Source organism: Urocampus carinirostris, chromosome 11 (assembly GCF_059441175.1).
Source record: "Urocampus carinirostris isolate Australia breed hairy pipefish chromosome 11, RoL_Ucar_1.0, whole genome shotgun sequence".
Lineage (NCBI taxonomy): Eukaryota > Metazoa > Chordata > Actinopteri > Syngnathiformes > Syngnathidae > Urocampus > Urocampus carinirostris.
In genome coordinates this window covers 2,736,617-2,749,140 of record NC_142359.1, presented here as the reverse complement: position 1 = coordinate 2,749,140, position 12,524 = coordinate 2,736,617, and the positions used below count along the sequence as shown (strand labels likewise).

Here is a 12,524-nt window from a genome sequence, read left to right as displayed (position 1 = left end):
GTTCACAGACTGACAAATAAAAAATAAGAGCACTGAGCTTAAATAGATGGAAAGCCAATCTGTCAATGAGCCGCAGCTTGTGCCACACAGGCGAGGCCAATTGGGCGCCATGGCAACTGTGACAAAAAAGACCAAGATATAACAAAAAGGGAGAAAAAAAACTAAAAAAAAAACTACAGAAATATGACAAAACTAGCAAAAATCGACAAAAAATTTTTAAAAAGCAATATTCAACCAAGGACCAAAAATTTACAAAAACAACCAAAGACAACAGAATAATTTCTAAAAAAAAAAAAAACACAAAAAACACACAAAAAAAAGACCAAAATACAAAAAAAAAATTGCAACATGACAAAAAATGTTAATAAAGAAAATTGCCAAATAATGGACAGAATCAGAATAAAAACACACAAAGATGTCATGATTACCGATGTGATTCACCTGTGCCCGCTCATTTGGCGCCAACCGATGCGGGTTCTGATTGGCTTTCTGTCCCTACTTAAACCCAGTCCGGTCAATCCCCTGTTGTCAGTCCGTCCGCGAACCTCTGTTTACACAAGGCAAGCCTTTTTCGACCCTGAATCCCGCCTGTCCCGTTTTTGCTCCCGTTTGTCTCCGGTTACGACCTGTTTTGATCTCGTCCACGTCTGCTCTCCCGTCCTGTCTTACAACCCATTTTTGTTCCAGACTACGTCTACTCTCCCGTCCTGGCTTACAACTCGTTTCCGACCCTGACCACGCTTTTGCTCTCTCTGTCCTGGCCGTGACAAGATCAGCACCTGTGTATGGGGATACTCTGCACATTATAGTGGTGCAGATGGTGCGGAGTCAGGTAGACTGGACAATTTGGTTGGATGAGTGAATATGTCAAGAAGATAAAGCTATCCCTGCTAATGCTATCCTCGGTTTCTTGAAATAGCGCTCTATGTGGTGAGAATGGGCATTTCACTTGCAGGCGTGCGTGTCATTCATGCTCTCGCATCGCCGACAGCGAACGTAGCAGCACCACACGAACTTGCAGGCGCAGCGTTGCACGTGGCGTTCCACATGCGTGTTATATCCCCGGCCGCAACAAAGCAGCTTGCATCCGTCCGGACCCCCCGAGGTGCGGTTGCAGCGGCGCCCCCTGGTGCCCAAAACGCCGCCGCGTCTGTCCTCCACGCAGTAGTTGGGCGACTTGTGCAGGAACACCAGCTGGCCGTTGTCGGGCGGCCGGCGCGATTCCCCTCCCTTCCTCTTGAGGCGCACACTGCGCTCGTAGCGCTCTTTCAGGTAGGCGCCCACCCGGCCGAACGGGGCCATGGTCCGCCAGCAGGTCTTGACGGTGCAGGAACCCGAAACGCCGTGGCAGCGGCAGTCCGTCGACATGGTCGCCAGCACCGCCTGAAGGGGGCGCCGTCGGGCCGTCACGGGAAAGAAAAGAAAGAATAGAAAAAAAATAAAAATAATAAATAAGAAACTCAACTCACCTCAGTACAAAAACTACGGTATTTCCCAATCCAGACTATATCCGACGTGGTGCCCCAGCGGACCCGGTCCGAAAATAGCTCAGGTCATTGTGATTTTCTAGTAAAATTATAATTTATTGGTTGACTGAGTCAATTTGAACCCTGTGGAAGCATGGGAGGTGCAAGAGGCAGTGAAAGAAATTAAAGGGGGAAGGCACCTGGGTTGGATGGTTGTACCGCTGAATGCCTGATTTAAATCTTTTAAATAATTTACCTGGTAATAACATAAGAACAACATCGTAATAAAATGATAAGTTGTTATTTATTTTAAAAATTCTAATAATTAAAGTCCTGTTAATTGGCTTCATGGACAAAAAATCTATTCAAGTATTGATAATTATTTTTAAGCAATTAATTATTTGAATGATCATCTATTCATGTGTTAAACAAATGCATTCATTCATCTTATTTTACAGAAAATACAACAAAATTAAATCCAAATTATGGGTTTTGGAAAGAGAATGAGTGAAATCCTTTTTTAGCTAGCTATCTGGCTACCTTTTTAGCTTTGTAGCTAGCTAATGACCTACCTTTATAGCTATTTAACAAGCTAATTTGAATACAATAGGGACATCTTCATATTAATTTATTCAAAATTTCTTTGGCTAACCAATGTGTCAATCTATTGGCTAAAGTTATACGGAGGTAAGGGAGGCGTTATCTTTTTTAGCAATACAGGCCCGTATAGGCTAATGCGGGTTGTGGACTGTAAAACAAAGCCTGCAATTGGCTGAAAAAAATATGTTAATCAAAACTCTAGAGGCTAACAGCCTATAGAAAATAATTTTCCTCTTTTGTTTATTTTGCAAACAGGAATTATGGGGCTGAACTGACAAGTAGCAACAAGGAACATCCATTGATGCAGAGATGCTTTTTGGCGGATTTTTTTTTTTTTTTTTTTACATGTCGGCGTTTTTGTGTGTTTTGGAGGAAATATTTTACACGGTTGGATTCAAGACACTCTCGCAGATATAAGGAGGCCACGGTTGCGTACTATCATTGAATATCATTACAGACAGGGGGCGTAATTGGTGAGTTTTGCCAGCTTTATAGGTTTTCGGGTATCTTGTTTCAGACTGTGATGAGTATATTTTGAAATTTCTTTCAACTTTCTCTCTTGAGAGTGGTGTCAGTCAAAAGGTCGGAGGCTAACGGCCATATTGGAAACCGTCTGAAGCGTCTTGTTTATTTTTAAAGGGGAGTTATGCAGCGAAACAAACTAATTAGACCAAGGATTGTCAGACCATGCAGAAATGCTTTTAGGTGTTTTTTTTTTTTATTAATTGTGGGCATTAAATTGGAGTCAATATTTTACACGGATAGATTCACTGGAATGTTGTGAATGTAGCAGGATCATGTTCGTGAAGAATCGTTTCATGAGTGGAATACTACAGCACGTTATTGCTGGCATTATAGATTATGGGGTATCTTGTTTCAGACTGAAGGTGATGTCTCTGTGATGAGTATATTTTGAAATTTTCAACATATTTTGAATCCCAATAGTTGAAGCCTTCCAATCATATGTGGCATGGCGAATTTTAGTGACTGGCGTCATCGTACAGACAAGTATTCGCTTCTCACCAGTAGTTAAGGGGGTAAAAGTCCATGTGCCTTATAGTCTGGTGCGCCTTATATATGATAAATACATGAGAAAAGGCTATTTTTAAGGGTGCACCTTGTAATCTGGTGTGCCTTATAGTGCAGAAAATCCCAGTAAACCTTGGGAACTCCAAGAAGAAGAAGAGGAAGGCATACCTGTCAACCTCCACGGCTCCATGCCCTTACAAAATATTATATTTTACAAAATACAAAATAATCCATATTTTTTTTCAAACGTGTCTATTTATGAAGTTTAACATGCTATATTGTGCATGTGTTTCCTTATATCATATATATTCTTAATTAACATTTTGTTGTGAGATACTGAGTTTCTCGACAGGAATGAAGTTTATTGTAAAAAAAGTAGCTTGGACGTTCACCGTAGAAGGAAAAAATACATGCAAATGGAATTAAGTAGAATAATACATTTTCTTATTCAAATTATGAATTCATTTTCTGCATTCAATTATTGTTGGTCATATACTGATTTAAGGGATAACCACAAACCTGTCTTTTTTTCATTTTTTCCTTTTACATTTCCTTTTTTTCTTACTTTATTCAACATAATTCGTAATATAATGCATCAAAGCAAGTGAGCCGTCGGAGAGCCGGCTCTCTTGAATGAGTTGAGCCGAAAAAGCCGGTTCTCTAAAAAGAGACGGACTTCCTTTCACTACACAACTACCACGGAATGACGCATGATGGGAAATCCCCAGGCGGCAGAGGCCTGCGCACAGTAGCATCAAACCGCTCACGATACCGAGATAGAGGCTACCGCGGCAAACTCGTTTGACTTGATTGATTTGCTGTTTTGTGTATACCGGACGGTACCCATCATTGACAAACTTGCGTTTTTCCGTACAGATTTCCTCGTACGTCGTACACGTCTTAAAATTCATCATAAACGTACTTTGTACGGCAAAAACGTACAGCTGGACAGGTATGAGAAGGAGAGGCAAAGCGTGAATCGGCGTTTCCAACCTGCCTGCCGGCCTCGCTGTTGTGCCGGTTCATCCGGAGGAGGGCGTGCGCCCGGGCGCCGGCCGAAGCGTTGAGGGCTTGGTGGGCCAGGAAGCGGCGACTGAACCAGGTCCCGAACTGGACGTGGTCCGAGCATCCGCCCCAGTGCCAGGACTCGCCGGGCTCCGCCGCCCCCTGCAGGCGCCCGTCGCAACCGCATTCGCTCACGTTGCCGTGGCTACACAGACGCGTGACGGCGTGGACCAGCCCAGCCGCCATCACCGCGTACACGAAGGCCGTTTCTTTGGTTCCTTCGAAAAAGAAGCCGGGAAATCCGCATCAGATACAGGGAAGTTCAAGATTCAGTGAAATCAAACCACCTGGGCCAGAGGCAGTGTTCCCTCTAAGCTGCGCGTGTGCGCAATTGCGCACTGCTCACACATTCTCAGCGCAGAAAATCTAGCCAGTGCACAAAAATCAGGGCTCAAAATTACTAATTAAGAAGCGACTCAAGTCAAAGTTACAGTACATGAAGGTAAAAATACACGGGTTCCCGGACGTTGTGTCCTAAATGCGATATTTTGAAGTCGAGTCGAAGTAGAACGAAGTTAAGTAAGGTTAGTAGAGCTTGTCAAGAACCGGCTTCTTTGGCATGGCTCACTAAAAGGAACCGGCTCTTTCGGGTCCCAAACGGCTATTCGGGTTGTTTTTGCTTCTTTAATCCCAACATGACCAAATATGATGTAAAATGATGCACAAAATGACTTCAAGGAAGGGGGGAATAGAACATAAAAGAAAAAAATACCAAAATGGAAGAAAAAAAAAAGAAAAATATTTTTAGAAAAAAGCCAGAAAGAAAGAAAAGAAAGAAATGTAGGAAAAAAGTAAATAGAGAACAAAATGAAAAAAAGTAACAGCTCGGAAAAAATTAACACAATGAGACTTTTTTTAAAGGAACTTAAAAAAAGTGGAAACAAAACATGGAAAAAAGAAGAAAAAGTTTGTGTTGCATTCGAATCATTTCCAATGATATCAAGTGAATCTTGTTGCCAACATTGTACTTCCACTCAAAAATGTGATTAAGTAGAGTGCTGTATCTTACAACCGACTCAAAGCCCCCATAAATGTTAATATTATGCGACAAAATATATCAGGAAATACAAAGAAATGGAAATCTTGTGAAAGAATTGTAAGAACAAACGACGTTTGTCGGCCATCGTACATGAGTCAATTCATTCAAAAGAGAAAAATCATTTTGCATCGCTGGAAACTCAGCAAAATGTAACTTGATGTCAAGTTTTGGAGATGTTTGATAATGAATTATCTTGCCACACCTGGGATTGCCGTTGCTCACTGTTGTTTCAAGCGTTGCTCACTGACTTTGTGTGAACGCTCAGACCCGTAAAAAAAATTAGAGGGAACATTGGCCAGAGGTAAGACCTTAAGCGCCAGAAATGTCAATCATTATGTGCAGGTCTGGCCGTGCTTCTCTCTTGCTGGCTTTTTTATCAATGTAAGTCATAAAAATGTAAAGTAAACCTTGGTAGGCCGTGAAGGCCTGCAAGGCTTTCTCTGCTGACCAATGTTCCCTGTAATTTTTCTTACGGGTCCGAGTGTTCACACAAAGTCGGTGAGCAGCGCTTGAAACAACAGTGAGCAACCATAATCCCAAGTGTGGCAAGATAATGAATTATCAAACATGTCCAAAATTTGACTTAATTAGTAATTTCGGGCCCTGATTTTTGTGAGCTGGCTCGATTTTCTTGTGCGCCGAGAAAGTGCGAGCAGTGCGCAATTGCGCACGCGCGCAGCTTAGAGGGAACACTGCTCGCAAGCACACGTGATGCTGTTCTGACAGGATATTTGAGACATCGCTGAAGGCCTAGGTGCCAACGCCACGACCCGCCGCCGCATCTCACCGCTGTGGAGCTGCTGTCCGAACACGGCCGGGTCACCGGAGCAGTTCCACCTCTCGTGCCGGAACTGGTTCTGGCATTCCCCGATGGCCAAGTGGGCGGCGTCGGCGATACTGGGCGCCAGGAAGCTTCGTTTCCGGCAAAGGTGGTCTTGTTCGGCGCTCAGGGGAAGGGAGCGGCAGCCGCCGTCCCGGGACCACCGCTCGCCTGAACCGTCTACACCCAGAAGCCTTTGACCCCCGCACAAAAACATGACAGAATCAGAACAACCGAGCACTGCTTGTTAGTACAGTCTTGTTCCACCGACAGACTAAGGAGATCATTTCCTCCTCATGCCATGAGGCTCTTTAACTCCACCCGGGGGAGTAAAAGCCCACATTAAACCTGCCCCCCACTTTTGCAGATTACCCTATTTCTATTACAGTGTGTATTTTCCATAGCACTATTTGAATACTCTATAACTGATATCAAACAGGCGGCCCGCGGGCCAGATCAGGCCCGCTAGGGATTGAATCCGGCCCGCGAGACAACACTCAGAGAATCGCAAGAGAAAAACGAGCTGCAGGTTGAAATATGTCCACTTGATGTTGCCAAAGAAAGGTGCCTCAAACAAAGACACTGTACTTGGATTTATTTTTTTCTCTCTCTCTCTCTCTCTCTCTCTCTCTTTCTCTCTCTCTCTCTCTCTCTCTGCCCATCTCGTCATCTCTCTCTGTCTCTCTCTGTCTCTATCTCTGTCTGTCTCTCTCTCTCTCTGCCCATCTCGTCATCCTTGTCTCTCTCTCTCTCTCTGCCCATCTCGTCATCTCTCTCTGTCTCTCTCTCTCTCTGTCTCTCTCTCTCTCTCTGCCCATCTTGTCATCTCTCTCTGTCTCTTTGTCTCTCTGTCTCTCTCTCTCTCTCTCGTCATCTCTGTCTCTCTCTCTCTCTCTGCCCATCTCGTCATCTCTCTCTGTCTCTCTGTCTCTCTCTCTCTCTCTCTCTGCCCATCTCGTCATCTCTGTCTCTCTCTCTCTGCCTATCTCGTCATCTCTGTCTCTCTCTGCCCGTAACGTCATCTCCCTCTGTCTCTCTCTCTCTCTGTCTCTCTGCCCATCTCGTCATCTTTGTCTCTCTCTCTCTCTCTGCCCATCCCGTCATCTCTCTGTCTCTCTCTCTCTCTCTGTCTCTCTGCCCATCTCGTCATCTTTCTCTGTCTCTCTCTGTCTCTCTCTGTCTCTCTCTGTCTCTCTCTTTCTCTCTCTCTCTCTCTCTCTGCCCATCTTGTCATCTCTGTCTCTCTCTCTCTCTCTCTCTGCCCATCTCGTCATCTCTCTCTCTCTCTCTCTCTCTCTCTCTGCCCATCTCGTCATCTCTCTCCCTCTCTCTCTCTCCCTCTCGGTAGTTTCTTATTTCGGTAGTTTTTGTTTTCTTTTCAAAGTGATGATTTCAAATTTCGAGTGCCGAAAAGAATTTTTGTATGGGATTTTTCCGTGTTTTTTAATGGTCTAATCCAGATCGTCTCGGTCACTGATAGAAGAGGACAGCGTCATTGTATTGTCACCTTTCCACAGTAAACGGTAACCTCGATCGAGCATTTATTTCGTAAATAAGTCAACTTAATACACAAATTATCTTTTTATTTTACAGTCTGTCTTGCTGTGAGTAAATAAGTGTTGCGTTATGTTTGTAAGGTTAATTATAATATAATAAGGGAAATTTTAATTATTAATGATGGGAGCAATGGGCTGAGCTTGACGGGTATGCGTATACGACTCCAAAGATTGCCTATATTTGACAGAAGTTTACTCATACATGTCAATTTAAACGTCTTTTGAATTTTTCAAATTGTATATCCGGGAAACAAATTTTGTATGGGGATTTTCTGTCTCGTTTTAGCTGTTTTTGCTCGAATCCGGATCGTCTCAGTCACTGGTAGCGGACGCCATCGTAAGTCTTTAATATTGTCGTCATACAATAGTAAATCAGTGTAATAGCGATCATCAATAGGGGGGAGCAATCGGCTCAAAGATTGCCTATATTTGACAGAGGTTTATTCATACATGTCAATTTAAACGTCTTTTGACTTTTTCAAATTGTATATACCGGAAACAAATTTTGTATGAAGATTTTTCTGTCTCGTTTTAGCCGTTTCGGCTCTAATCCGGATCGTCTCGGTCACTGGTAGCAGACGACAACGTCATCGTAAGTATTTAATCATACAATAGTAAATTAGTGTAATTGCGATGATTAATAGGGGGAGCAATCGGCTTGAAGATTGCCTATATTTGACAGAAGTTTACTCATACATGTTAATTTATACGTTTTGTGATATTTTTTTACATTGTATATGCCGTAAACAAATTATGTATGGGGATTTTTCTGTCTCGTTTTAGCCGTTTTGGCTCTAATCGAGATCGTCTCAGTCACTGGTAGCGGACGTCATCGTAAGTATTTAATATTGTCGTCATACAATTGTAAATAGGCGTAATTGCGATCATCAACAGGGGGAGCAATCGGCTCAAAGATTGCCTATATTTGACAGAAGTTTACTCATACATGTCAATTTATACGTTTTTTATTTGTTTAAATTGTAAATGCCGGGAAAAAAAACTGTATGGGGATTTTTCCATCTCGTTTTAGCCGTTTCGGCTCTAATCCGGATCGTCTCGGTCACTGGTAGCAGACGACAACGTCATCGTAAGTATTTAATCATACAATAGTAAATAAGTGTAATTGCGATCATCAATAGGGGGAGCAATCGGCTCGAAGATTGTCTATATTTGAAATGTGACAGGTTTACTGTATATGAGCGAATTAAATAGATTCTTCTTTCGGGAAGCGGGAGATAATATTATCTTTAAAGTTTTTAAAGTAACTTCAGCCAATAAATTGAAACGAATCATGATAATACTCGTGATAATACTACTAATAACGATGATAATAATAATCGTGTTATTTCAAAGCGTCTTTCATGGACAACGAGGGTCGCCGTACGAAGGAGAGCATTGGTCATAGCAATGAAAACTGAAATAAAAACGGAAATTAAATAGAAAATAAAAATGAAAACCCTCTGCAGGAGAAATAAGAAGGGGGTAACAATTGAGGGGCTTTAGGGTGTACAACAATTTGGGTGAAAAGATTGGGCCGAGGGTCCCCTCCTGGAGACCTAATTTTCTTATTTATAAATTAATAAACGTGTTATAATTCTTTATTTTTAAATAGATGAGTCTCATCAAATTGGTTTGAAATGCTCTTATTACTGTAGTTGTATTTTTGTACTCGGATTCCTGCAGTATTTGCGTAGTACCACAGTAGTTTAATTCATGGGAGTCTTGCTGCAGTAATATTTTTGTAGCATTTCTGTAGCAGTATTTTTTGTAGTTTTTCCACAGTGGGATATTTGTAGTATATCTGTAGTATTTTCTAGTTTTACTGCAGTTTTTGTACTCGAATTCCTGCAGTATTTGCGTAGTACCACAGTTGTGTAATTTATTTCTGCAGTAATATTTTTGTAGCATTTCCGTAGCAGTATTTTTTTTTTGTAGTTTTTCCACAGTGGGATATTTGTAGTAAATCTGTAGTATTTTCTAGTTTTACTGCAGTTTTAGTACTCGGATTCCTGCAGTATTTGCGTAGTACCACAGTTGTCCAATTTATTTCTGCAGTAATATTTTTGTAGCATTTCCGTAGCAGTATTTTTTGTAGTTTTTCCACAGTGGGATATTTGTAGTATATCAGTAGTAATATCTAGTATTGCCATAGTTGTATTTTTGTACTAGAATTCCTGCAGTATTTGCGTAGTACCACAGTTTAATTCATGCAAGTCTTGCTGCAGTAATATTTTTGTAGCATTTCCGTAGCAGTATTTGTTGTTGTTTTTCCACAGTGGGATATTTGTAGTATATCTGTAGTATTTTCTAGTATTACTGTAGTTGATTTTTTGTACTAGAATTCCTGCAGTATTTGCGTAGTACCACAGTTGTTTAATTGATGTAAGTCTTTCTGCAGTAATATTTTGGTTGTATTTCCGTAGCAGTATTTGTTGTAGTTTTTCCACAGGTGGATCTTTGTAGTATATGTGTAGTAATTTCTAGTATTACCATAGTTGTATTTTTGTACTAGAATCCCTGCAGTATTTGCGTAGTACCACAGTTGTTTAATTCATGCAAGTCTTGATGCAGTCATATTTTTTGTAGCATTTCTGTGGCAGTATTTTTTGTACTTTTTTTTCCACAGTGGGATATTTGTAGTATATCTGTAGTATTTTCTAGTATTACTGCAGTTGTATTTTTCGAATAATTTCTGTCGTGGTATTGTTCTACTGTTTTTGCAGAATGTTTGAAGTTACCTAGTAGTATTTGTATAGTATTTCTGTGGTATTTTCATAGTAGTATCCCTTGGGAATTTTTTAGTATTACTTAGGTTGTGGTTTTGTAGTATTTCTGCTGTCGGATTTTTGCAGTATTTTTGTATTATCACAGCTATTTAATTTTTCAGCATTTCTGCAGTAGTAGTATTTATTGTAGTCTTTTTCCCCAGTAGGATCTTTGTAGCATATGTATAGTATTTGATTTTTGTAGTATTTCTATCGAAACATTTCTGTTGTAGTATTTTTGTGTTTTAGTATGACTGGAATGGTATTTTTTTGTATTTCTTTAGAACTATTTTGAAATATTTATATAGTAATAATTGTTTAGTGTTTCTATCGAAATATTTCTGTTGTATTTTTTATCAACATATGACTGAAATTTTCTTTTTTCAGTATTTCTTTCGAACTATTTTTGAACTATTTATATAGCAGGAATTATATAGTATTTCTATTTTTTTATTTTCTATTTTTGTATTATAGTATGACTGGAATTGGATTTTGTTTTAGAATTTCTTTAAAACTATTATTGAAATATTAATACAGTAGTATTTGTATACTATTTCTATCGAAATATTTCTGTTGTATTTTCGTGTTAAAGTATGACGGAATTGTAGTTTTTCAGAACTATTTCTAAAATATTGTAATAATATTTATATTATTTATGTATTAATTATTATATTATTCATATCTTATTTATGTAATATCTATTGATATTATTTACATTTATATATCAAATATATGTATTTAATATTGATATAGTAGTATTTTGTAGTATTTTCATACGAGTATTTCTTCAGTTAATTCGTATTTCGTTTATATTTCCGTAGCGGTATTTTAGTATTACAGTATTATTGTTTTTGTAGTATTGTTTCTTCCTAGAATAAAAGAAAAATATTCAAGTCTCTGTTTTAAGCACTAAACATGATATTTAGTTTTGCAGTATTTCTGTGATATTTTCTGCGCATAATAGGATTATTTTGTTGCATTTCTGTATTTTTTTTCATTTCAGAATAAAAGCAATTTATTAGGTCCATGTTCTAAAGCACAGAATTCGATAGTCATTTTGCAGTATTTTTGTAGTATTTCTGAAGTATTTTCATATGAGTATTTCTCTGGTATTTTGTAGTTAATTTGTATTTATTTTCTATTTCTGTTGTGGTATTTCCCTATTATAGTATTTTTTTACTTTTGTAGTATTTTTTTCTTCCTAGAATAAAAGAAAAATATTCAAGTCTCTGTTTTAAGCACTAAACATGATATTTAGTTTTGCAGTATTTCTGTGATATTTTCTGCGCATAATAGGATTAATTTATTGCATTTCTATATTTTTTCATTTCAGAATGAAAGCAATATATCAGGTCCATGTTCTAAAGCACTAAATTCGATAGTCATTTTGCAGTATTTTTGTAGTATTTCGCGGTAGACACACAAAAAGGGGACAAAATTGGCTATATTGTCATTAATTCATTATATTCATTATCGACCGAGCGCATGGTAACGAGTAATTGAAAGAAAGTGAAGGAGTACTATAGTAATTGAAAGAAAGGAATAAAAAGAATGTTATATAAAAGTAGGAACTCTACTTACATCCAACTGGCCTGACAGCGCAACGGGCACACGCACAGAAGCACCGTCAGCGTGCACACGCATCGCAACGGTCCGGGTACCTGTACCGGTCCCGGTCCCGGTGCCAGGTTCGGTTTGGCCTTGGTCTCCATCGCCGCTCCTCATGCGCGTCCACGCACGGCGCGCGCCGCCGACGATGTCCCGGGGATAACTGGAAAGCCGTAGCGCCACGTCCCTGGATGGAGCACGCCTGTGACGTCACGCCCCGAGAACCATACCTACGTCATCACTGGAACGGCACAGGATGCGTGCGCAGCGTTGACCCAAAAGAGCAGGAGTTTGAATAGAGCAAGTGCAGATTTATCTGTTGAGGCCCGATTAAATAAAAAATTCCAAGCTCTTGTGTGTGCATAAATCACAATTCTAAAGGTACAGTGTGTAATATTTGACCATGAGTTGTCACTATATGCTGTTGTGCAATCGAAAACGAGTGCTAGAAAGCAAAAGGGAGTATTCAAAGTACGTAGACCCAAAGTGACCAAAACACAACATTGTTTTCCCCTCACTTTTTTTACTTAGCCTTTCGCAAAGAAATAAAAAAGGAAAAGAAAAAATGAAACAAAA

The 12,524-nt window shown here is 39.8% G+C and overlaps 1 protein-coding gene across 1 annotated transcript; it reads right to left on the bottom strand.

Moving 5' to 3' along the window:
• Positions 1–945: 945 nt before the first annotated feature.
• Positions 946–12,052, bottom strand: wnt16 (wingless-type MMTV integration site family, member 16). Its single transcript, XM_088347322.1, has 4 exons — positions 11,922–12,052; positions 5,987–6,213; positions 4,089–4,378; positions 946–1,383 (listed from the first exon to the last, which is right to left on the bottom strand). Exons 1-4 carry the CDS (start codon positions 12,050–12,052, stop codon positions 946–948), a joined length of 1,086 nt encoding a protein of 361 aa, XP_088203448.1.
• Positions 12,053–12,524: the final 472 nt, after the last annotated feature.